Consider the following 23895-nt stretch of genomic DNA (forward strand, 5'->3'; position numbering starts at 1 on the left):
ACCCACTGGGGTAATTTGAGTCCACGAGTTCTCTTTTTCAGGAGGAAACCTGAAGAAGCCAGACTCAAAAGGGCTGCCTATTGTATGATCCCATGGAGGGAGAAAACGGATCAGTGGTTCGCAGGGTCTGGGAAATGAGGGTAGAAATGACTACAGAAGGGCACAAGAGCACTTTGGGAGGATGCTGGAAATGTCTTATATTCTAATCGTGGTAGCCTTTATACAACTGTATGTGTCTGCCAAACGTCATTTAAGCAGACACTTAAAATTGGCAGATTTTACCTCACATAAATTGCATCTCAGTAAAGCTGATTAAAATATATACACACAATTCCCCCCACACCAAGGGCACTAGCTGACGAATCCTGAGCTAACATTTTCATTGTGTAACTGCATTGCAGTAAACCCCGGAAGCTGAACCCCTCAGCTAGTTGTTCGACCTTCCCAGTCAGGAGACATCCCATAGGCAGCCATGGCAGGCTGACAGGGCTGTGTCCAATGGGAAGGTGGTTCTGAAGGGAAATTTCAGGCAAGTGCTTCTGTAGCCACTGGAATGACTCTGATTGTTAGGGTTACCTTGGCTTCCTGCCTTCTTTCCCACATCTTCAGAGGTCAGACTGTGTATGTGATAGAAATGTTCATCTGGAAAACTGCCCAGAGCCAGATTAATATAACATCACTGTTTTAACTTGTATCTCACATGACATACCCGTCTTTATCTTCGTATCTCGTTGCATTTTGAAGGCCATACCTGTCTCTATGGTCAGCCTGGAAAATACATAATAATACCGCTGAAAATACTAAATACGCAGCTCCCGCCTACCTCAAGAAGTGTGGCATGCATTAGCAATGAGCGTTACTGTAAGACTAACTACACTAGCCTCGTCTGTCTATCGTTCCAGCTCTAGGTCACCTGTCCCCCTATGCATTCTCTTTGGTAAAGGTATCTATCTCTCTAGTACAGCCCCGTTAGTCCCTTTGCTTTCTGTCCAAGACCTTCTGTTTGGGGAAGATCTGGAGGCTTCTGACCCATGTTAATAGCTCAGTTGGAAAAGGAACATAAGCCACACAAATACAGTCTAACATTGGAAATAATCAGATCAGTCATGCAAATTAATAAGTACATAAGGTCATATCCCAAAAGAAAAGAGTGCAGTCTCATACAAAAAATAGCTGCCAGAAAGAACAGATTTTAAAGGAAAATGAAAACTAAAGAGCCAGCCCTGCCTCTGGACTCCTTTAAAAGCTCCTGATGCTCTTTGCTGTAAGGTGTGTGATCTCCTGGGCATTGCTGTCTCTAGGCAGCCACACTGCATCTCACAGCAAGGTAGAGACTACCCTAGTAGGGGTTTTATCATAATAAAAACAGAAGAGTTTAAAACAACACAAAAGACAACATTTTTACCAAAATACACTTTAATCGTTTATCAAAAGGGGATGATTACAGCATTGAAGAATAGACTGGACTCGTGAAAATCGAAGGAAAGCGACCAAGACTGGATGATAAACCCACCCAAATGCACAGAAGCACAGACACCTGGAAGGTTCTCAAACTGTACTGGTTTGCTAGATACTATCAGTGTTTGTTCTTTTTTAATATTTCTTCCTCAAAAAACTTCATTTTCTCACAGCTTCCAGGCTTAAACAAAGACAAAAATTGCATGGAACAATTGATATGACTTAATACAAGTGTCACATATGCTCCAAGGGCTTTCGGATATAACCACATATGCTATTATTTCATCTGCCATGTGATCTTCCTACAGTCTTAGAGTCATGGAAATGAAACTTCATGAAGAGACAAAAAACCATGATTTTGTTTTTCTTATATCCATGCCATAAAAAAATGGTTAATTTTCATAAAAAGCAGGAAGTAGGGAATGGGGAGAGTGGGGGATGGGGGTGGTGGGAATCAACTGGGAAGTTTGGTTCTAATCTTCTGAGCTGCCTTTGGAATGAAGTTATGAGGTAGGAAGGCTCTCCTGACTCTGACCTAGGTGGACAGAGGGAGCAGAGAAAAATCTAGAGCCTCATCTGTAGGTCCAGCTGGGACTGATTTACAGTGTTCAACCTAATGCATAAAAGAGCCTTTCTTTAGAAAACTCTAAGTGTTTTACAGATATAATATAAGCATGCTCTATATAAAACGTTGTTTTATAATCTGCTCTATATAAAACGTCGTTCCAGGTGTTAGGAAGAAAAACAAAGATGGAGATTCGATCCCTCAAGGAGCTCCAGGTATCCATCTGCCTAAGTGAGCCCAGGTTTCTTCCAAGTACGGATGAATTAGCCTGGCTACATGGGGCAGAACTGATCATTGAGACATGTTGGGACAAAGAATCCCCAAAAGCCAGGCAGAGTTCTCTTCGAGTTCCTTCCTTTCCAGATGCTGCCTGGACTACTGACACCTTCCTGGGACCCACACTACCCCTATACCTCCCCACTCGCAACCACCCTGGAATGAACTTCTTTCCAGTAGGGAAATGTACCTCTGGAGGCAGACAGCTTTCAAAAGAGCTCATCAGACCAGGGCAAATATCCCAAGACTCCAGCGTGATAGAACTATTCTCCCAAATATCACTACTAAGCAAACACACTTCCAAATCCCCCTGCAGATAGCTAAATAAGTGAAAAAGACCATTTTTTTTTTTTTTTTAAAGAACATTCTCTGCCTCTCTCAACCTCACCCATTTACTTGGGTTCCCGGTTAAAGATCAGATCATAATTCAGAAGGTAACCATCATTATAGACAAAAAGTTTCTGCTCAAAAGGGTGATAGTTAATGCTCTGGATTCTTTCCTGCACCTTACGCAAGGTAATACCTAGCCTGCCCTCTTTGCCTGTGTTTGTGTCATAGTAGTAGAAAATCTCTTCTTCTCTGGTGTTCAGAGTGCGGGTGGCATACAGAACCCCACATACCATGAAGGCATTGGAGACAGATGGCTTATACTGCCTGGTGTACCAAGTGTTCAGCACCACGAGTGTGGTGTCGTTGAGCTGACTAATCACCATGTTACCGGTGCTGGCTTCAGTTGAATAAATCACCCACAAGCCATTCTCATCCACAGCCAAGTCAATATCTTGCCAATCAACATTAGCATACGAAAAGCGGTTATTATAGGCAGCATCGGGGAGAGTCTGAGTCACTTCAGCCCTGTTGTTATTCAGGTTAATTTTGGCAATGTTTCTGGTGTTGTACCAGTTGACGTACATGTAGTTGTTATAAACCACGATACCAGCGCCTTGGCCATAGACGAGCCGCTGATCTCGGGCATTTGTGTACAAGAGCAAATCATCCAGTGTATTGTGGAGTCTGTAATACTCCAGAAGTCTCCCATCTGTATTCAAAGGGGCCACCCAGTACAGCCCCCCTTCTGGATGCTGGGGAGAGTAATCCCGACCCCAGGCACCATACTTATAGGAAAACCCTCTCCAGTTGAGCTGAACAACACTTGGCTTGCTGATATTCGCCACACCGCCGTGCCCACAGCTCCCTGTACAAACAAGAACAGGAAAGGGCATTCTTAGAGAAAAACGAATAAGACACAAATGGTTTCATACCCTAAGAACAAAAGGAATCCATAAAGATTCTTCTTGTCAAGGTTGAGTGATGACAGTGGTTCTGAGGGAGAAGAGCCAAAACCCTCTCGGTGTCGGTCTCAACACAAACCCGCTGTGGGCTCTGGAGAAAACCGCCTTCTGTTCCCATGAGCGGGCTTTCAGTTTGGAAATGGGGATGCTGAAGCGGCCAAGAGCTGTACTAAAAAGGTTTGAGGGCCCAGAAAGAGGAAAGGAGGACTTGATGGATTTAGTAGATTGTCTTCTATCAGAAAGCATTTTGCAATTTTTTTTTAAAATTACATCTTTCTTACAGAGCAATCAAGAAAGCAAGGTCATCCCAGACCCTACCTTTTTTCCCATAAAGCCTTCTATGCCCCCAGGATCAAGGACAATTGTGATAAAGGAGGAGACTGTCTTAGGCAAGTGCCCATGCCCTTCACCTTTCTGCCCCTCCCTGGAACCCCAGGGAGTACATAACTACAGGGGATGCCAGTGTTCCCCCAAGCCAATCTCAGAAGAGGAAGTCTGGGCTCTAAAGACACAAAAACGATCGTCCTGTCATGGCGGGATTTCAGCCTTGAGAAGCCGTGGAAGTAATTTTGGGGCAATATCGCCTGCTCTGTGCCCAAGGCAGAACCCACTACATAGTGGCAACATCTTGCTGAGTGGTAAGGCAGGTTTGCTGTTCATACCACATATCCTACTGGGCCACAGAATGCCAGGCAAGGACTTCACCTTTCCCCGTCGGACACCGCCGTGGGACCAGACTCACTGGGGCCCTAAATCTGCCTTCCCTATAACACCAGCGAGCGACCCGGGCTGGGCAACTGGGCTTTCACACTGCACTCTGTGATGCCTACCAAGCCAAACTGTTTCTGAGCTACAAAAACAAAATAAAATTCCTCCAGGATTTTTATAATAACTATCCAGAGTTGAACACGCAGTTTCTGGGATCTTAATAAATACCCTTTACAAACAGGTAACATTGTTTCTGGGATGACAAAGAAAATTCAACTTCAAGTACATTCGAGGTCATTTTCCCTCATCCGACTGCCTGGAGCAGAGCAGGTGAGGGAAGGAGGAACAGAGCCTGAATCACTCGATCTGGCTTTGAATGCTGGGAGGGAATCAGGGAGCCGTGGAGAGCACATGGTGGGAGCTGGAACCAAAAGCAGAGCTCCAAAGAATTACCTGATTTATCACAGGGGGGCGGGGAGAAGGGCTGGTGAAGGGGGAGCAAAGCTTTGCCTGTAAGTCTGTGCCTCTGACCGATATGGAAAGACCCATTTCTCTCCTTGCTAAATGTCCCCCTCTTCTCCCCTCCTTACTCAAGGACTGCTCAGAGGTGAAACCATTACTAGAAACCCTGCTTTTACTTTTCCAATCTGCTGGGGCTTTTTGGTCCCAGAATTACATATATGCTCCTTAAATGCTCTCATAAATCCGCAGTTGGTGGGAAAGCCAGCCAACCATACAACAGGTAGAGAAATGAAACCATTCTGTACCCAACCTCAAAAAATTTTGCATATCATTAAGCAGAACACAGTCACAGGTTTATTTTAATAATGCATGCACCATTTCATAAATAAAAAAGCAACGTGTGTTCAGCCAAGAGATTGCTCTCTACCAAAGAAATAATAAATAAAATTATAAATTATTATTTCTTCTCCTAAAAGTGATCTCTCAGATGAATGCTTGTTTGCTTTTGTTTATGAAACAATGCATGAATTATTAAAATAAAGTTAGCGGTGTGTTCAGTTTAATGATAACAAAAACTGTTTGAGTTTCCATATGCTACAAACTGAATTTTCTAGTTAAAATGTCTTCCCAAGAACTTATTTATTTAACTACATTTCACTCTGAGGAAATGAAAGAAAATCATGTTTTTTCTTGCAGGTTGGAAGACTTAGGAATTGTTTGCTTAATTGAATCTTGCTTTCCTGGAAAGAAAGTATCCCAAAACAATAGCAACAAAATACTTAAGGGAAAGTTACGATACATAAACATATCTAAGCATTAGCAAGGGGTTAAAGATCATAAACTGTTCTGCCTTGGATGTGGAAATCCTTAGATATAAAGGAACCAAAATAAACTTCTTTTAAAAATGACTACTTCTGGGGCACCTGGGTGGCTCAGTGGGTTAAAGCCTCTGCCTTCGGCTCAGGTCATGATCCCAGGGTCCTGGGATCGAGCCATGAATCGGGCTCTCAGCTCAGCAGGGAGCCTGCTTCCTCCTCTGTCTCTGCCTGCCTCTCTGCCTACTTGTGATCTCGGTCTGTCAAATAAATGAGTAAATCTTTTAAAAAATGACTACTTCTACTGCCATTAATAATAATAATAATAATGGTTCATCATCTTCCACACCGACCAGGAAATCAAAAATTGTACCTGGTATAAATCCCAAAACTCTTAAAACCACAATCTCTGTTTCTTACTTTCCAACCATTCCTAAACATTCTTTTTTTTTTTTTAATATTTTATTTATTTATCTGACAGACAGAGATCACAAGCAGGCAGAAAGGCTGGCAGAGAGAGACAGAAGCAGGATTCCCACTGAGCAGAGAGCCCGATGCAGGGCTCGATCCCAGGACCCTGAGACCATGACCAGAGCCGAAGGAAGAGGCTTTAACCCACTGTGCCACCCAGGTGCCCCTCCAACCATTCCTAAACACTCTCCTGTCCTTTGTCATACCCCTCTTCTCGATGTCTTCTGGACCATTTTTAGGGCTCTGGCTATGGTCAAAGGAAGTGGAAAAAGAAAGGAGAACTGAGCAGCGCTGCCAATGCTACAGATGTGACCACAGCAGTGACAGACCAGAGAAAAGGCCATGGTGGGCTTCCTCGACTCCTGGCAGCAAGCCATCCTGGAAACACTACTGAAACTGACAGCCAGCCGGATGCCCACTGCTCATCCAGCCCAGCAGGAGCCTCCACTGTCTTCACCCCATCTATGCCAAGCTTTTCCCAACCCTCCCTAACTCTTACCCTCCCCCCCACCTTCATTTTAAGGCCTTAGGGGTACTTCATTCCCTTCCTCAACCATCACAAGTTTCCCCTGACCCTGGGACAACCACCCATGCCCACCCATAAACCAAGAATGTAAGAGACCAATGAATTATTCTGCATTTTCTGGTAGAAAAGAACATGCCACAGAAACAAGAGTAAAAACACCCTTTCAGCTACCCCACAAGCAAGGAAGCCAAGATAACCTGGTGTTAATCAGGTTGGTGAGTTGTCAGAACTTTCCTGTTACTCTGGGAATCACAGGTGCACCTCGCTATCAGACCATCTATGGAAGGCAGCCTGGTAGAGTGAAATATTGGCAGATAGATTCCAAGTCAAATCCCGACTCCAGTACTTACTGGTTATATATAACCTTCTGAGCATTAACTTCCTTATGTTAAAAAGAAACAAACAAACCCTAATACCTCCTCTGTAACTGATAAGAAGAGTGAGAACTCGTGTACGGTAAGTCAATAACTGGTAACCATCAGCATTATAATCACACGACAGGCGCCTGGGTGGCTCAGTGGGTTAAGCCGCTGCCTTCGGCTCAGGTCATGATCTCAGGGTCCTGGGATCGAGTCCCGCATCGGGCTCTCTGCTCGGCAGGGAGCCTGCTTCCCTCTCTCTCTCTCTGCCTGCCTCTCTGCCTACTTGTGATTTCTCTCTGTCAAATAAATAAATAAAATCTTTAAAAAAAAATAATAATAATAATCACACGACACTGGAACTGAAGGTTCACCTGCCTGTCTCCCTTTCTACAGACTGGTTTCTGGAGGTTTCTGGAGCCATCCTGATAACCCTGGTTCCCCAAACAGGACCAGCCATGTAGGGGCACCAAATTAGGATTGTGAAATAAGGGAAGGAAAGACTGGTCAAATCTCCCAAACCCAGCTTACTGTATTTATAAAACCCCAGACTTCTACTGTGCTACATATCTTAGTTTTTCAAAAAGCCTTGTATCCACTCCACAGAACATAATACAAGGAACCCTCCACACAAGGGTAGCCTTGGTTGGTAATCTCCTCCTCACGTAATTCATTAGATCTGGCCATGGTATTCTGAAAATACCCTGGGAAGCCACAAGGTAAGACTGTCACATTCCCTGACTTGGCTTTTTTTTAAAGCTTCATGGTTGTATTTGTGTGTGTGAGGTAGCAGAGAGTTTTTAATTTGCATCAACAAATGGGAATTCAAATTTCTTGCCCAATTTTGAAGGTTGGGTAAAAAAAGGTTAGCAGCTCGGTGCCAAACTCCAGAATTACAACCCATAAAGAAATTTTAGTTTATCTGATTAAAATTTTTACTACCAAAAAAAAAAAAGTCTTATGGTTCGTAGCATTTTTCTTTATACCAAAGACTATATGCAGAGGAAACTTAATCTGGAATCTGTGAGTGCAATCTCCGATCTGGACAACTGAGTGTTGAGTGAAGAGGAGAATACAATTCACTACACCAAAAACTATATGCAGAGGAAACTTAATCTGGAATCTGTGAGTGCAATCTCCAATCTGGACAACTGAGTGTTGAGTGAAGAGGAGAATACAATTCACTTGTGATCATTTTAGGTAATTAACCTGGTCATAATCATAAAATAATTAAGACCAAATTAACTCTGAATTATTGGATATATACAACCCAACACTCTGCTTCTCCTAAGGCTTGGGATTTGAGCAGGTCACCCCATATCCTCCATCAACCATTCACGGAGCGCCTCTATGGGTCAGCACAGAACGCGGTGTCACTGCCAAGCACGATGACGGTCCACCCCAGAGGGAGTGCGTACATTTGCCTATCTTCCATCATTTAGAGTCAGGAGGAGATCAGAAAAAGAGTCAGTTGTTTTCAGGGAAAAAAAAGCTAATGAGCAGAAGGCCAATTATTTTAGATTAGAAAGTTCTATGAAATGAAGCAGAAAAGGATGGCATTTGCGGCATAAACCGAATAGAAAGCATGTTTTATCGAGCCCTAACTCCATGTGCTGGTTCTAAGTCGAGCTGACCATGGGGGAAGCACGCAGCGACTGCAGGGGAGGGGCCCAGAGAACTCGGAGTTGCTTTATAGCTGCGATTTGCGCGCAGCCTTTTGTTCTGTGCAACTCTGCAGTGAAAAAAAGCAGACAGGCCAGATTTTAAAGTCCCATAATAGTGAGTAACTTTAATTAAAGTCTCCACAGGCTCACAACTTTGTGGTGCCTAGGGAGTTTCCAATTCTGCATTATCAACCAATCTAAACAGAAAGAGAGCAAGTAAAAAGAAATTGATTTGAAAACATGACAAAAAGTCAGTTTAATATAAACATCATAAATATGATATGAACAAAGCTGGAGGAGGGCCAAGTGGCTTGGCTGAGATCCAGGTACTACCAAGGTTGTGGGAAAGTGAGAAGAAATCTGGGTCCAATTTGCTTAAACAACACCGCTGGGCTGGGATGGCCCACAAAAGTCTAAGTGTGAGGACCTAGGGGAAAGTTCTAGAAAAAAAAAAAAATCTAACAAAAATAATCTAACAGACTCACTCGCTGTCCTCCTTAGATATACCAAACAGTGTACTTTGTCTCCCACTGCCACCCTTGAGTTACTGCCATTGGACACGTTAGGTCCTTTGATGGCGACAGAGCAAGGGGCACTACATGTCCGCCTCAGTTCTGCCGCTAACCACCTGTGTGGCCTCGGCAAAGCAGCATCCTCACCACCTAAGTCCCCTCTTCCGGAGACACGAGGGACCTGAGCCAGGTTGCTCTGAATGTCCCTTTCCGTTCTAAAATGTCTTCACTCTAAGGAATACAGAGAAAACTGTGCTGGAAACATCTATGCCATGAGGAAAATCTGCTGTGGAGAAAAAAAGGAAGGAAGGAAGGAAGGAAGGAAGGAAGGAAGGAAGGAGGGAAGGAAGGAAGAAGGGAGGGAAAGAAAGAGAGAAGGGGGGGAGAAGAAAGAAGGGGGAGAAAGGAAGCCGGAAGACGGGAGAGGAAAGAACGGAAGACGGAGGGAGGAAGGAAGGAAGGGCAGGACGGGACGGAAGGGTGAAAGGGAGAAAGCCTTGCTCAGGTGTTATTAGGGTTTGTCGCTGCTTTGCCCCTGGCCTCACCGAGCGCTGTGTGGCCCCGCAGAATAAGCTCCCATTTTCAGCACACACTGAGACGGCTGATCCCAGACCGAATTTAACCGTAGCTTGTTAAGGAGGCCGAGGCTCGGCCTTCGTCCTGAACCTCCTCTGTACGTCCTACTGTGACAGACCTACAGCAAAGCAGAGGGAAGCATCGGTCTCCTGAACACCACCAAGAGGCTTATGACGATGGCCGTGTCTCAGAAAGCCTTAAAGAAACCAGTGACATTGATGGGGACCCAGAAACACACAGCCTAAGAGGATACAGGTAGTGGGAAGAGGAATTAATGAAAAGGACAAGAGCTGGATGATGACGGGATAAGAAGGTACAGGCCCCTTCCAGGCAGAGGCGCTCATGACCCGCAGAGCGGGCTTCTCCAGGCCAGGGCTGTAGCTGAGGGGCCGAGAGGCAGGCTTCCGCTCCCCTGGAGGGTGTGCCAAAGCACCCCAGGACCCGCACCACTCCTGTCCCCAGCAAGGTTTCCACTTCGATTATCATCATTAATCATGGTAACCCATTCCAAGGCATAAGTGCCCGTCGTAGAGCTCCATGCTTCCCAAGACTGGTTTCATTAAGCCCCATGACTACCCTGCAAGGTGGTATGCTCCTCCCGTTTTATCAGTGATGAGATGAAAGATCTTATAGCTGGGAAGCTCAGGTTTTTGGGGTCCTAGAGCCATACTCCTGACCCCTACACTCTATGGCCTCCATTCCTGGAAGTATTACAGAGCACCCTTTCTAGGCTCCACCTAACCCCAAGGATAATCATTAGAGACTGAGAGGCCATCCCCACCCTCTGGGAACTCACGTCCGGGAGGGATGGCCCGCCACACCTGCAAGTCCTAAGGCCTCCCTCAATCCCAAGACATGCTAAACAGCAGGTGGATTTAAGGAAAGCATAAAGGAAAAATAAAAGATGGAAGCAGGGAGGGAAGGAAAGGAGGAAGGCATACCCCAGGTCATCAGCCACAGGAGCCAATCACACAGCGCGGCACGGATGCCACGCAGATTCCAGAAGCTCTCACCCAGCCCCGCCGACGACAGCTCCATCACCACAGAAATGGTTTTCTCGTTAGCAAACATAAAGCGGACACGTGGAATGTGTGGCTCTTGTCTTAAATCAACTCATTGTCGGTGCTTTTCCTCTATGAGCCCCGGAACGTGATGGCAAGTGGAGCTACTAAAGGAGAGATTTCCAAGCACGGAAGAGGAAGCTCAGAGCCGCCACCAGCCCGTCCTCTCTTCCCCACTGCCATCCCAGATCCCTGCTCCGCCCCGCTCTTAGCTCCTAACTGGGCCAGGCTCAACTCATGCTTACCAGGGGCAGGAGGAGGCGGGGCGGCAGGAACATTTTCACCTTTAGAGGCTTCGCATTCCTTCAGCCTGGTCTTGAGAGCCAGGATTTCCCGGCGAATGGCAAGGACGTTGTTTTTGTCTAGCGTCTCCAGCTTCTCTACCAGGAGAGTCATATTCCTTATCTAAGGAAATAAAAATTCAGAGCGACTTTATATTATTGTGCAATTTCTTTCATAAACATTCCAGGGCGGAATTTGTCACTTAGTGAAACATTGCTAGAGAATACACCCGAGATTCTCCTGAATGGTTTCATTTGGAAGAATACATTTTATGGTTTAGCGTGAACGCCTGTCACATCTCAGGCAGATGTGTGTGACAAGAAGAAAATGGCAAAGATTTTAACAGATTTAATAATAGAGCACAGGCTCAGTCTAAGCATCCAGAGAGGTCCATTAAAGTTCGTTTCTAATAACCTTCCCTATAAACTCGTGTTTACTCATGTTGTATTATAATTAAGTTTCTAATGAATGGTGAGTGCCAGAGAAATCTTCAAGTCTGAAATATGTAACTAGAATTCTCAATTGTAGCTCATGTCATGACCGCTCTAGTAAATTTTCACTGATGTGAATTACTCAGCCAAAACATTAATGCGATGGTCTTTATCCATGGAGAATAAAGGCTTCACCAAAACATACTCACAAGAGACTCCTTTAAGGAGGGTTGCCAGTATGTGAAGAAGGGTTCCAAGAGGGATCAAGGATCACATGATCATTCAAGAGGAGAAATAGACCAAGCAAGTCCAAAATCAGGTAAACTGTGGTTTTCTAGGCCCATGAGCATACATCCAGAACAGAGAAGGCACCTGATCTAACCTGGCCATGGAGTTGTTCAGAATTATAGCATCTCCTTCCTAGAGACGTTTAAAGGCCACTTGGTTCTGGGGCAGGACGACTGGATGACACCTGCTCCTCAGTGAATATGGTCCCATCACGCTGAGCTTAGGTTCAAAGACAGATGTCCACGGAAAGCAGAACACGGAACATGCCATGTGGTCAGGCAAAAGTGCAGAACTGGAAGTCAGAAGAGAGCTGTGACCTGGTCCCAGCACCTGCCCACTGAGGAGAACTTATTATTAAAGCTCTCAGAAAGGGGCTCACGCCTTACCTCCACTTCCAGCTGGTTGACCACAGTTGTACTTCCAACAACGCTGCCCTTCAGCTGTGTGATCAGTTTCTCCATCTCCTTCACTTCTATCTTGATCAGCTCGAAGTCCAGTTCGGTGTAAGAAATGGTATCCTTTTCCATGATCTCTACTCGGATGGTTAGGTTGGAGAGCTTCTTTTCATACACGCTGATTAACTGGACATACTCCCTCACCTAAAAGGGAATCAAAAAGCTAAGTCAAGGGCACCTGGGTGGCTCAGTGGGTTAAGCCGCTGCCTTCAGCTCAGGTCATGATCTCGGAGTCCTGGGATCGAGTCCTGCATCGGGCTCTCTGCTCAGCAGGGAGCCTGCCCCCCCCCCGCCGCCTACCTCTCTATCTACTTGTGATCCCTCTCTGCCAAATAAATAAATAAAATCTCTAAAAAAAAAAAAAAAAAAAAAGCTAAGTCAATTCCCAAAGTGATACCATGCAGTCTTCCTCCACTGCCAAGCTCCTGGGGACTATCTGATTGCTGACAATCTTTTTCTTTTCCTTTTTTGGTAAAGAAATGGATCAAAAATATATTTGAGTAGGGTTTTTTTAGTCTACCTAAAGCAAACAAACAAAAAAAATTTATTACAATTGGTGGGGTGGATTTTGCACTAGCCTAGACCAAATATAATTTAGCTTCAGAGTCATCATGCACAAGTATATTTTAATTTCCATTTTAATGTTTGAAGATATTAGGTCTCCAGACTAAATTGGTTTCAACCAGGCCCTCAATGCATACACTGTGTCTAAATCAGGGTTTCCCAACCTCAGCATTGTTGATATTTTAGGCTGACCATTCTTTCGTCAGGGGTTGGGGAGGTGCAGCTTCCTGGCCTCTAGATGCCAGTAACACCCATAGACCATTCAGCTGTGACAACCAAAAATGTTCCAGACATTGTTAATGTTCCCTGGGAGCAAAATCACCACCAACAACAACCCCCTCCCTCCATCTAGAAACACTGCTCTAAATTTAAATATTTTCTAGAAGAGGGAGAAATGCACTAAGTAGAATTCCTTCTCTCACTGCCACATGCATTGAGTTTTGAGCCCCTCTACCTTTCACAAAGTGGCATAAAGACCCAACTTTACTCTATAATACATGAGTGTATATGCAACTGTCAAGTGCACATTCCATTAAACGCACCTACATTTATTCCAAGAACTGATTATTGCAATCAGACCTTTACACGTTTGTCGCATATATTTGAATGTCTGATCGTTAAGTTAAAATACTTGCAAAAATTCCCTTGTGGTTTAGTGTATAATTGGAATCTCCAAATGGATTTTCCAATAAACACATTTGGTGGTTCTTTTTTGTATCTGATCTCTGAAAGAAATGCCTTGCCTTTTTTTAAGGACCTGCTCATTAAAAGTTGCTAGTTTTACATTCTTTTTAAAAATATGAACATAAGTGATACTTTTCCCCAAACTGTCCTAATGTCAAGTAGCTGATCCGTGGGGCCTGGATGAATTCTGAGCCAGATGTTGGCCTATAATCTTCCTAATACCAAAGGCAGCCCTAACTTCTGTCATTTTAGCCCTTCCACTTAACCCCACTGTGCAAATTAGAGCAGACTCATAGGCCACAGACCTCAAGGGCTACGGCTTCAGGCAAAGAGGATTTTAATGAAAGTTGAAAATGCAGCCCTTGGCACTGCGAGTGTATTTCCTTGGGCAACTGATGCTCACTGACATCCGCTGTGCCATCACTCAGAGGCTGATAAGGCTGGTGACATTTTGGTGGATAAGGAGGTTAGGAAAAAAAAATATATATATATATATACATATATGTATATATATATATATATCTCCTAACGAGTACCCCCTCTCAAAAGTATAAATGCAAATACAAGGTAGCCAGGTTTTAATTTCTATAAAAATCAAGTATAAAACCTTGCCTGTGATAATAATAATAGTAATAATAATAATAAAGCACCAATCCACTGCAGAAATGGAAGTTTGCGAAATGAGTATTCTTGTTGGCATTTGGCCTTGCCAGCTCTTGGAACACATGAAACACCCTCTGCTTTCCTGGAACATGTTGGTGGCACATCACAGCTGTTGTTCTACAGAAACGAGTGATCCAACTGTCATCTCTGCTAAATAAAATGTGGCTCTCCTAGATTCTCGCTGAAAACCAAGGCATAACCTAGAGTTTGCCACCTATGAGAATGCGTGGCATGCCTGCCCTTGTTCAGCCACAAAATGAGGTCTCTACAGATCTTTTTGAGAGAAAATTTGAGGTTCCTTCTGCTGATATTTAAAGGAAAGATGGTTGATGTTTAGGAAAATCAGAATCTTCCACGGAGTTCTAAGAAGGCAGAAGGGAGCGGCACCTGGATAGCTCATTTGGGTAAGCATCTGACTCTTGATTTTGGCTCAGGTCCTGATCTCAGCGTGGTGAGATTAAGTTCCCGGCCCAGCTCCATGCTGAGCATGGAGCCCGAGCCTGCTTGAGATTCTCTCTCCCTCTCCTTCTGCCTCTCCTTCCCTGCCACCCCCCTACCGCTTGGGCACGTGCGTGCACTCTCTAAAAACATTTTTTAGAAGGCAGGAGGGAATTTGAGGACTTTCTTGACTTCAGTAGATTGTTCACACAAACTCTCCTTTACATATATGCCTCTCTAGCGTTGACAATGGGCAATTCTGAGAGCATCCAGTTCTCCCTGGAAGTGCAATGTCAGCAGAAGCAACCCGACTTGCCCAGAGATATGCAGCAAGACTACAGATCTAGGCCTAAGAGGACACCTCCGTGTGTCAACATCTTTACTGCAAGCTCCTCATCACTACAAGTCTGAGCTAAAGATCATCTGTGCTTGCCCTCAGACCACCAACCTAACATTCCAAGCTTCCATGCTTTTTTGTTTGTGATGCATATACTACATCATTGGTCAGTTCTAAGAATTGAACTTTTTTGGGGGGGGTTCACTTTAGGATGTCTGTTGTTCTGCACAGTAAATGTCGTCTCATAATAGATAGGGATGTCACACAGCCAGCTATTAGACTAAAGAATCTGTCTGGCTCATGTTTCTGCCTCAAAACCTGTGGTCACAATTATGGCCAGATTATTTGAAATAAATAAATGTAGTTGGCAACATACCATTATTTTAATATATCTTTAACAAAGTTAGTTGAGCTTGAGTGGATGGTGAAGACATATGAGATACCTTGGAGCTAGAGCCACCTAAACTCAAATCTGCCTTCAGTACTTAGTAGGCAAATCACTTAATTTCTCTAAGCCTACATTCCATCCTATAAACTGGAGGTAAAGATATCAAGCTTACAAGAATATTGGAAAGAGTAGAGATAATGCATATTAAGAGCCTCACTTAGGGCCACCTGGCTGGCTCAGTCAGTACAGCATGCAACTCTCGATCTCAGGGTTGTAAGTTCAAGCCCAACACTGGGTACAGAGATTACTTAAAAATAATAAAGTCTTTTTTTTTTAAAGGGGCCTCACTTGCTGGATGTCTATAAACTGCAGCAATTATTAGAGAAACAGTGATTTCAGGGTTTTTTTCCATCTGACCTTTTTATTTATATTTCACCACACAAGACATTGTTCAATCAATCAATGTTGTTCGTTTTAAGTTGCCTAAATGTCTCCCAGACTGCCTCAACCTTCTTGCGCATGAGAATCCACTAGCGAATGTGTCCTATTAAATAAATTGCCCCAAAGGCTGTAGAAAGAAAATCCTGAGCTGCCTTTTGTGTCACCCCGTCTTGAGTACCAGCACAAGAGGACATATCATAAACAACAGAAGAGTGTAAAATGCTTTCAGCATCTTATGCAGAGGCAGCGCCGTCTTCCCTGTGTACTGACAGATAATGCATCAATGCAAAGCAGTCAAAACCCCCTTCTGCCAGCGCTTCCAGTCGGGCATTCCCTCCAGGCCTCCAGGTAAACGGTGATTTTCAAGACGACTTAGGGACAGCTGTAATAATTCACCTGCAAATTCAAAAGCCCTCTGCTGAAGAGATAAGTCTGGATTGAAGGCATGACTGACTTCCCGCATCTCTTCTCGGAGGCTGGTAACGGCACGGCCCAGAGAAAAGGAGCTGGGATGATTCTGCTGACCCAAATTTCTGAGCTGCCTCACCCAGCCAAGAGAGGGATGACCTGTCCAATTACATCTCTTGACCTTTATGAACCTCCATTTTTCCATCTCTGAAATGGGAAGAACACTGACCCATCTGCCTTAATGAGTCTCTTGAGAGTAGAGCAGACCCAGAAGCCTCTGGAAAAGCACAAGAGGCAGCAGTTCTTACTGTTGTTACCATCATCCGTCATGCAGAACTTAGGATGCAAATCTCAACAGGGAAGTCAATTCCTTTCTTAGGCCGCAATCGCGGATTTCTTGAGGTCCAGCTACTTATGCTTTCAGACTTAAAAGTTCTCCCACCTACTCTGCACTTCCTTCCAGCCAATTATTAGCAAGGCAGATGCCACCTGCCCCCTTTACAGGACTGGAATGAAATGTCCCCATACTCTGCACCCTAGCAGGTCGCACACTTCCCGGAGCAGCATGGGGTTCCAAACTGCCCTTCACGGTCCTGCCAGCAAAGAAGACATGCAAATCAGCAGCTTCCACTATTTCAAAGCAAATGACTCTAACTGAAAAGATCTTTACTTAGGATTTTCCTCCACTTGTTATGTTTTTATGCATAACTTCTTATCTGTACTTGATTATGCTGGAATAAGGCTATGAATATTAATGACTAGAATTTATAATTTAGTGCTGTGCCTTTTCTGCTGATTAATTCAAGGACATTTTATTTCTTAAGAAGCTAGGTTCCTAGTGTAGTCAAACACATTTTCCTGGACATTCATTCAAACACAGAATATTTATCTACCAATTCAGGTTGAAAGCAGGGTCTCAGCCTCATCATAATTTTTGTCTGAAAGGATAACTGTGCTAGATGTTAAGGGAGCTACATTGAAATTTCTCAGGGAAACTTATTTGGAATCTTGTAGGAAAGCCAGAGCTCCTTGTAAATTAATGGAGTTGTATTAAATAATGTATAATGTGATTATAGCCTAGCTTGGACTTCACCTGTGCAGAAAATGGGAGCCTTTCTAATTGATTTTTAACTTGACTAAAAATGGAGAAGGGGTCAAAACTGGAATGCCAGGTCACATTGCTCCAGCCGGCTCAGAGAAAGGCAAACCCTGTGGGATGACTTCCTCAGGCTAGAGAAAAGTCGTAATGGGGGAGGGGGGGTTGGAGTCAGGGTTTTTCCCAAGGCTGCATGACCTCTTAGAACTGACTCAAATTCCCAGAGAACTCTTCTATTTCGGTCTAATGCTAGACACATCTAATGTAATGTTCCAGCTGAGACGACAGAGGATAGATAACACACAAGAGAGAGAATAAGAAAGAGACACACAGAGACAGAGAGAGTTAGAAGGAGAGACAGAAGAAGGGAGGGAAGAGAGTGAACTGGAAAGAGAAAATCAGAAAAAGAGAAAGGAAAAGAGGGAGAAAGATGGGAAGGTAAGAGGACAAGCTTCCAAGAGGGGAAGAGGAGAAGGAAGAGGGAAAAAAAGGAGGTGGGAGCTTTCCAAAAGTAAACAAAGATTTAAAAAAAAAAATAGGAAGGAAAGGGAGAAAGATTAGAAAAGATAGACCAGGGAAGGGGAAGGAAAGACAAGGCAAAGCTGGAAGAAAGACGAGGAAGAAGACCAAAAGGAAGAAGAAACAACAGAACCAACAACCACATAAAAATTGCAGGGTTGGGTTTCACAGGGAGAGCTCAGGGCTTCTTTCCAACCACACGTGCAAAATACTGAGGTGAGTTTATCCGTGGCATTCACAGTCTCCAGCCCATTTTCCTCCTGTGTCCTCATTTCTCCTGCTCTAAAGAGCTCCGCAGGCATACGGTAAAGGAAATGCTAACGCCACCACAGGAGGCGAGCGTGCTGGTTTGGACACCATGAAGAAGGCTGCTTATCCAGTCCCAATAAAAAGGGTTTTGCTTTGTTGGTTGGTTTGTTCCTATCAAGATTTGGTTGGAAGAGGAAGAAAAGCAACGCTTACTTTAGAAAGCTCTTTCTCGAACTTCTGGGAGAGAACGTGAGCCGTGACTTCCAAGCGTTCCACTCTCTGCACGGGAAAGGCGGTGTCTGGAAGGGTCACGGAGCACTGGCAGGTGCCACGGTCATCCTCGAAGCCGGCGAAATTGGAAAGCGACTGTAAACGGGAATAAATTCAGCATCAGTAATAAGCTGGGAAATGAGCTTTTTGAGAACGGGAGTGACAGAAATAGGCCTGTCAAGAGTGCTCAGAGGTAAGCAAGTGGAGTCCAATACATAAATGAATTGAATCGGAGTGCCTGGGTGGTGCAGTCGGGTAAGCGGCTGCCTCTTGATTTCAGCTCTTGATTTCAGTCTTGATCGCAGAACCCTGATCTCAGGGTTAGATCGAGCCCCTCTAGGCTCATGCTCAGTGGAGAGTCTGCTTAAGATTCTCTCTCTCCCTCTCCCTCTACCTGTCTGCCCTTCTCCCCATTCACGCTCACTCTCTCTCTAAAATAAATAAATATTTAATAAATGAATGAATGAATGAAGAGGATCAGAGACATAAGCTAAAACTGCCATGTTCCCCAGGCAGTGATTATACTTAGTTCTGCCACATCTCCACCAGCCAGGCTAAGCCACTGTCAGACTCCTCTACCTAGAGGAAGATTCTCCTTTCTTGAGGAGGCTTCAAGAAAACTATTACTGTTCCCACATAAGGAAAGGGAGAGAAGGAACTGATGGGCAACCTACATTTGAATTCCGATTCTACCACCTAGTGGACACGAACCCTCTGTAAGTCCTCTTGCTTTCCTCAGCTGTCTAATAGAGATAACCCGCTTCACAGTGACATCCCCAACAGTGACTACGTAATGTAAACCAAGTCCGTGGCATGAGGTAGGTGATCACTCAATGTCACTTTCCCTTTCCTTCCATGCACCCATTTTCTTTTCCCTAACCCCAACCCAATGCCTTCCAATGAATGGAATGGGAAAACCGTATCATGGATATGGAAAACCATCATGGATACGGGTTACAGAGAAAATATACAGTGAAAATTCACATCCTCTCTTCACCCAGGAGTTACATAATTAACATGCTTCAAAATGGAAACAAACCAGCCATTTTTAAAAGACTGAATAATGTGGGAGTTTGAAGGTTTTGTGCAAAAAAAAATTAAGTTTTCCAGCTTACCACTTGCAGAAAAGTCATTTTAAAATATTTGATGTTTCTTTAAGATATTCAGGCTCACACTTTGGTGCCGCTGCATATTTTAAAATGACAGGTTTGAAAGATCCTGTTTTTCCTTTGTCCCCTTTGAACTTCCCCAAGGGGATCCCAGCAAGATTAACATTTTTTTTTTTTTTATTACGACTGTTGCCTTCCAGAGGAACTCTTGGCAGCCGACTGCCTGAGCTTTACAATGATCTCATCTGATGGCCAGGCCAAAGCTCACCTGTGGACCTGAGACTGAAATGTCTCTGAAACTACCAAGGGCAGAGCAATGGCTCACAGAAATTGAAGAGATGAGGCCGTACCTCTCAAAGTTTAGGAGGTCAGCTGGCTGCAGCTGGGACGGGGTGTTCTGTGCATTTAGTATGTATCAACCTCCGTGATTTCCAAACAAGCTGGATCTAGATGCTTCCATAATCAAGACGTATTCTGTCAGTGACCTCTGGACCAATTAATTCAGACTTTTTTGCAACTAAATTGCTTATCAATTTAACCTAATCTTCTTTAGGATGAGCAAACACACACACACACAATGTTTATATACATATAGATTCCAAGTAAATTCTTGACATTGGTCTCAATTCCCTTTGCCAATCATGTCCCAAACCCACAGGAATTGGGGAGTTAGGAGGAGAGACAAGCAGGTTTATGCTGAACCCAGGGCTGGGTATTTGCCCAGGATGAAGAAGGCCTGGACAAGCGACCCCAGAAGTCTGCCAGACCAGCTTCCCTTGGAAGCAGCTTTATCACTCCCACCGAAACTAGAAAGACTCCCATTCAAGCACACCAAGGCTTTTACAGGAGGACCAACATAGCGTGAACTTCCAAAAAAACCAGCTTATTATACCAACTGTCTACCCTCAAAAAAATGTCTTGTGTTGCATTTTGACAAGGGGAGGTTAATTAGCCGCACAAGACAGGGTTGAACCACTCTTAGAGTTCACTGAAAAGCCCTGTCAAATCAGAAAATAGTGGAGATCATCAAAACAGTCTCTCGACAATCAACTAGAAACCACCAGCTAACAACTTTGAGTCCTGAAGTTCACCTGAAAGGCAGGCAAATAATTATGAGCCCTGCTGACAGCCATTCCACTGTCTTCTATTGAACATCTCTGTCCAAGCACTCTGGACTCCCCAGCTTCCAACCTGCTTATCATCAGCCCAGCGTGCGCAGCTGACATCAAAATGGTCCATAAGTTTGATCAGTGTCTCCCATTAGAGATATTTCTGCTCCTCACATTCAAAGACAATGAAGCTAATGGTGACGGGTCTCTCTCTTTGCAGCGAATGCTTAAACTCTACGTGAGTGTAACAGGAAGAAGGGGAGACACAAACATGCTCTTGTCCCCTTGGCCTTTGAGAGGGTCTGCAATCTCCCTTGTGGGGGACAAATAGGACCCTCTGTACCTTATAAGACACCTCACACTGATGGGGTCTCATGCAGCATGTGTTCAATTAACATTTACTGGTATCTACAGCTCTCCAGGCTGTGGCATTAGGGAGACAAGTTAAGACCCAATTCCTGCCCAGTGAATCGGGCCCATTGTCACAAGAGAGCCTTCCTGTCCTCTTTTCAACAAACTCAAGCTCCTTAGCCTGATGACAAAAGCACACGACTTCGTGTTCTGACTCTGCCAGTCACGGTGTAGAACAAAGCATGGCGCCTTCTCTTGTCTGTGAAACGAGGACCCTGATATCGGCTCCTTCTTTGTAGGAGGATATCTGAGGCATGTGGAGCGCTCGCTCAGAGTGCTGGAGCTGAAGGTGTGACTCACATTTGTGATTTAAGGTTGCAATTGGCTCTAATTAGCAGCCAGGTCTAAGTGCCTGTAAAGATTCAAGGCATAAAATAATGGTACTCAACATTTTCAAAGTACAGAAAATGATACGTTTGGAACTTGCTCAATGACAGTTATAAAGGGGTTTTCCACCATTTTCCAAAGAGCTCATCAAGCTGACAGCCAGCCCTAGAAAATTGGGTTTATAGTAGAAGTGACACCTAGCCTGCTATAAAAAAGAAGTTGGGGTAGTAATACTGACTCACCAGAGGGAGATAAGTAAACCAGGAAGGAAATTAAAACCTCTAAGTACAATTTAACTACTAGTCCTTATCTACTTTTAAATAGTTATCTTTTTACCAGACAACAGACATACTGGATTTCCTGGGTTCTTGACCTATATTATATTTTCTTTTATTTTAACTGGTCATCATCCCCAACTGCTGGTTTCTGATAGATGATGAAGGCTTCAAAATAAATTATTTATCATTAACTTCTTTCTTCAAAGTCAGCCAGTTCGAATTGTCCCCAGAAGTTACTTGTTAGCATCATGGAATAAAACAATGCATCTGATTTCTGGCTATGAAGACTATCTGGGCATATCTGTGATTCCCAAACTATTCTCCTCTTCAAAATAAGCTTTTATCTCTACTCTCCACTGCCCCAAAACCTAGAAGGCTGCCTAGGGAAAGATGGGGAAGAGGATGGGCAGACTAAGTCTGAGCTATGTAATCTGTTGGCTTAGTGACTTTACACCATTGATGTCACCTCTTTAAGCCTCTGTCTCTACATCTCTAAAATGAGACCATTAATTTTACGTATCTCTGCTCATTAAATAAGATAACACATCCTATGATATTATGTACTAAGCGAGCCCCATCATTTATTAGGCACTCAGTGAACATTGCTGTGGCAGTTTCTATCTGGGCCCTACCCAAACCATTCATTAATCAACAAGTTTCCTTTGCCCACATTGTTCTTTTATTCTTAAGATTTATTATTTATTTGAGAGAGAGAAAGCGCGTGTGCACAGGAGGAAAGGCAGAGGGAGAGGGACAAGCAGACTCCCCACTGAGTGAGGAGCCCCAAAAGAATGAGGGACCCCATCCCATGACCCTAAGATCATGAACTGAGCTGAAATCAAGAGTTGGGTGCTTAATGCACCAGGCCACCCAGACACCCCTGCATTGCACTGCTTTTGCCTTTGCTCTGATGGCAAAAAGGAAATTTCAGAAAAGCCTTCTCCTCCCATTTTCCCAATGACCCTTCCATTCAGACTCAAGCACGTCAGCAGCAACCTGACCTGTGAATAAAGATCATAAAAGTGCACAGGAACAGCCTTTGGGGAAGTTAAGGCTCCTCCATCCCAGGGCACACCGCAGCAAGGAAAGCCTGGGTCTTACAGAGCAGGGCTCCTACAGTGGCCCAGAGCCCACATGAGCTGGAATGAGGAAATGTGCCTCCCGACCCCAAAGTCTCACAGCTCCCTGCCTCTTCCCAGCAACTCAAAGACGATACAAAGAGGTCTCAGCTCCCAAGGAATGAGGCTCAGGACACAGCCTAGTAATGCGGCCTAGTTGGGACAGTCCCTTTCCAGCACATTCTTTGGTTCTTGCTGTTGTTGTATGTTTTGTTTTGCCTATTTATTGTTACTGCTGTTGTTTTGGAAATGGCTTTTATGATTCCCTATGGGGAACATCGAAGAGACTTAATACTCTTCTGGGAACATATCCACACATAAGAGCACTTTCCTAAAGACCTTCCCTACTTCTGTCATCCACCTCCTCCACAAACTAGGTTCAGAGAAACCTTCAGGGCTCCAGCTGGAGCACTGTAGCTCTCACTCCCTCGGGGCTATTCTCCATGGTCCTCAGGGTCCCCAGTGGGCAGCAAACCAGAGTAACTTTTCTGTATCTTCTGTTGGCAGGGCCCCTTCCCTAAGAGTTCTCATCTAGGATAGAACCTGGACATCTCTATTTTTAGAGTCCCCCTCTCACCCTCACCCCCAACCTCTGATTCTAAGTTGCAGCCAAGTTTGAGAACCTCTTTCAAGTTTGGATTCTTTCCCTAAAGCCCCCAGTGGAAGAACCAAGATGTCATCTCCCTGGCAAACAATTTCATTCTTTTACCCAGGTTTTCATTCATTTCCGGGGCACCAGCAGGTAACAAAGGGAGCTCTAAATCTGTTAGAGTACTCGGGACTGGCCATCCATGAAATTATATTCAGATCCCCAAAAAGCAAGAAGAAGGGAATGAACACAGCTCTTGGACTGTGGGGCATCCTCACCTGAGACACGGAGCCAAGGCTGGGACCAAAGCTGTTGTTGAAGCCGGATCTCAACACAGAGTCGGGGAAAGGACTGGAGGGGGTGCTTGGGATCAGGGGCTCCAAATCCCCTGGGGTCCGGCCAAGGACGAATGGAAGGGTTAGGAGGCAGAGGAGGCCTGACGTCATCTTGTGCTCTTAACTGGAGCCCCTGGCTTCTGCAGAGCCCAGGGGCTTCTTATAATGCCCAGTGGGGATTTCCCCACATATAGTTTCCAGGAATAGGAAGCTGCCAGGGAGCATGTGACCACCCCAGAAGGGTCAGGACACCCAGGAACCTGAGCCACTTTCACACCTTGTCACTGAGCCCCACTCTGGCAGCTGCCTATAGACCTAGGTATCTCCTGTCAAATATTAACTCAAATGTGTTTTTTTGATG

The 23895-nt window shown here is 44.5% G+C and overlaps 1 protein-coding gene across 1 annotated transcript; it reads right to left on the reverse strand.

Moving 5' to 3' along the window:
• Nucleotides 1-1398: 1398 nt before the first annotated feature.
• OLFM4 (olfactomedin 4) lies at nt 1399-23685 on the reverse strand. Its single transcript, XM_004759299.3, has 5 exons — nt 23478-23685; nt 18202-18354; nt 12133-12345; nt 10991-11150; nt 1399-3494 (listed from the first exon to the last, which is right to left on the reverse strand). The coding sequence occupies exons 1-5, from the start codon at nt 23643-23645 to the stop codon at nt 2692-2694; spliced, it is 1497 nt and encodes a 498-aa protein (XP_004759356.1). The 5' UTR covers nt 23646-23685; the 3' UTR covers nt 1399-2691.
• Nucleotides 23686-23895: the final 210 nt, after the last annotated feature.

Source organism: Mustela putorius, unplaced genomic scaffold, assembly GCF_011764305.1.
Source record: "Mustela putorius furo isolate JIRA1106 unplaced genomic scaffold, ASM1176430v1.1 tig00000179_pilon_pilon_pilon, whole genome shotgun sequence".
In the NCBI taxonomy this organism is placed as follows: domain Eukaryota; kingdom Metazoa; phylum Chordata; class Mammalia; order Carnivora; family Mustelidae; genus Mustela; species Mustela putorius.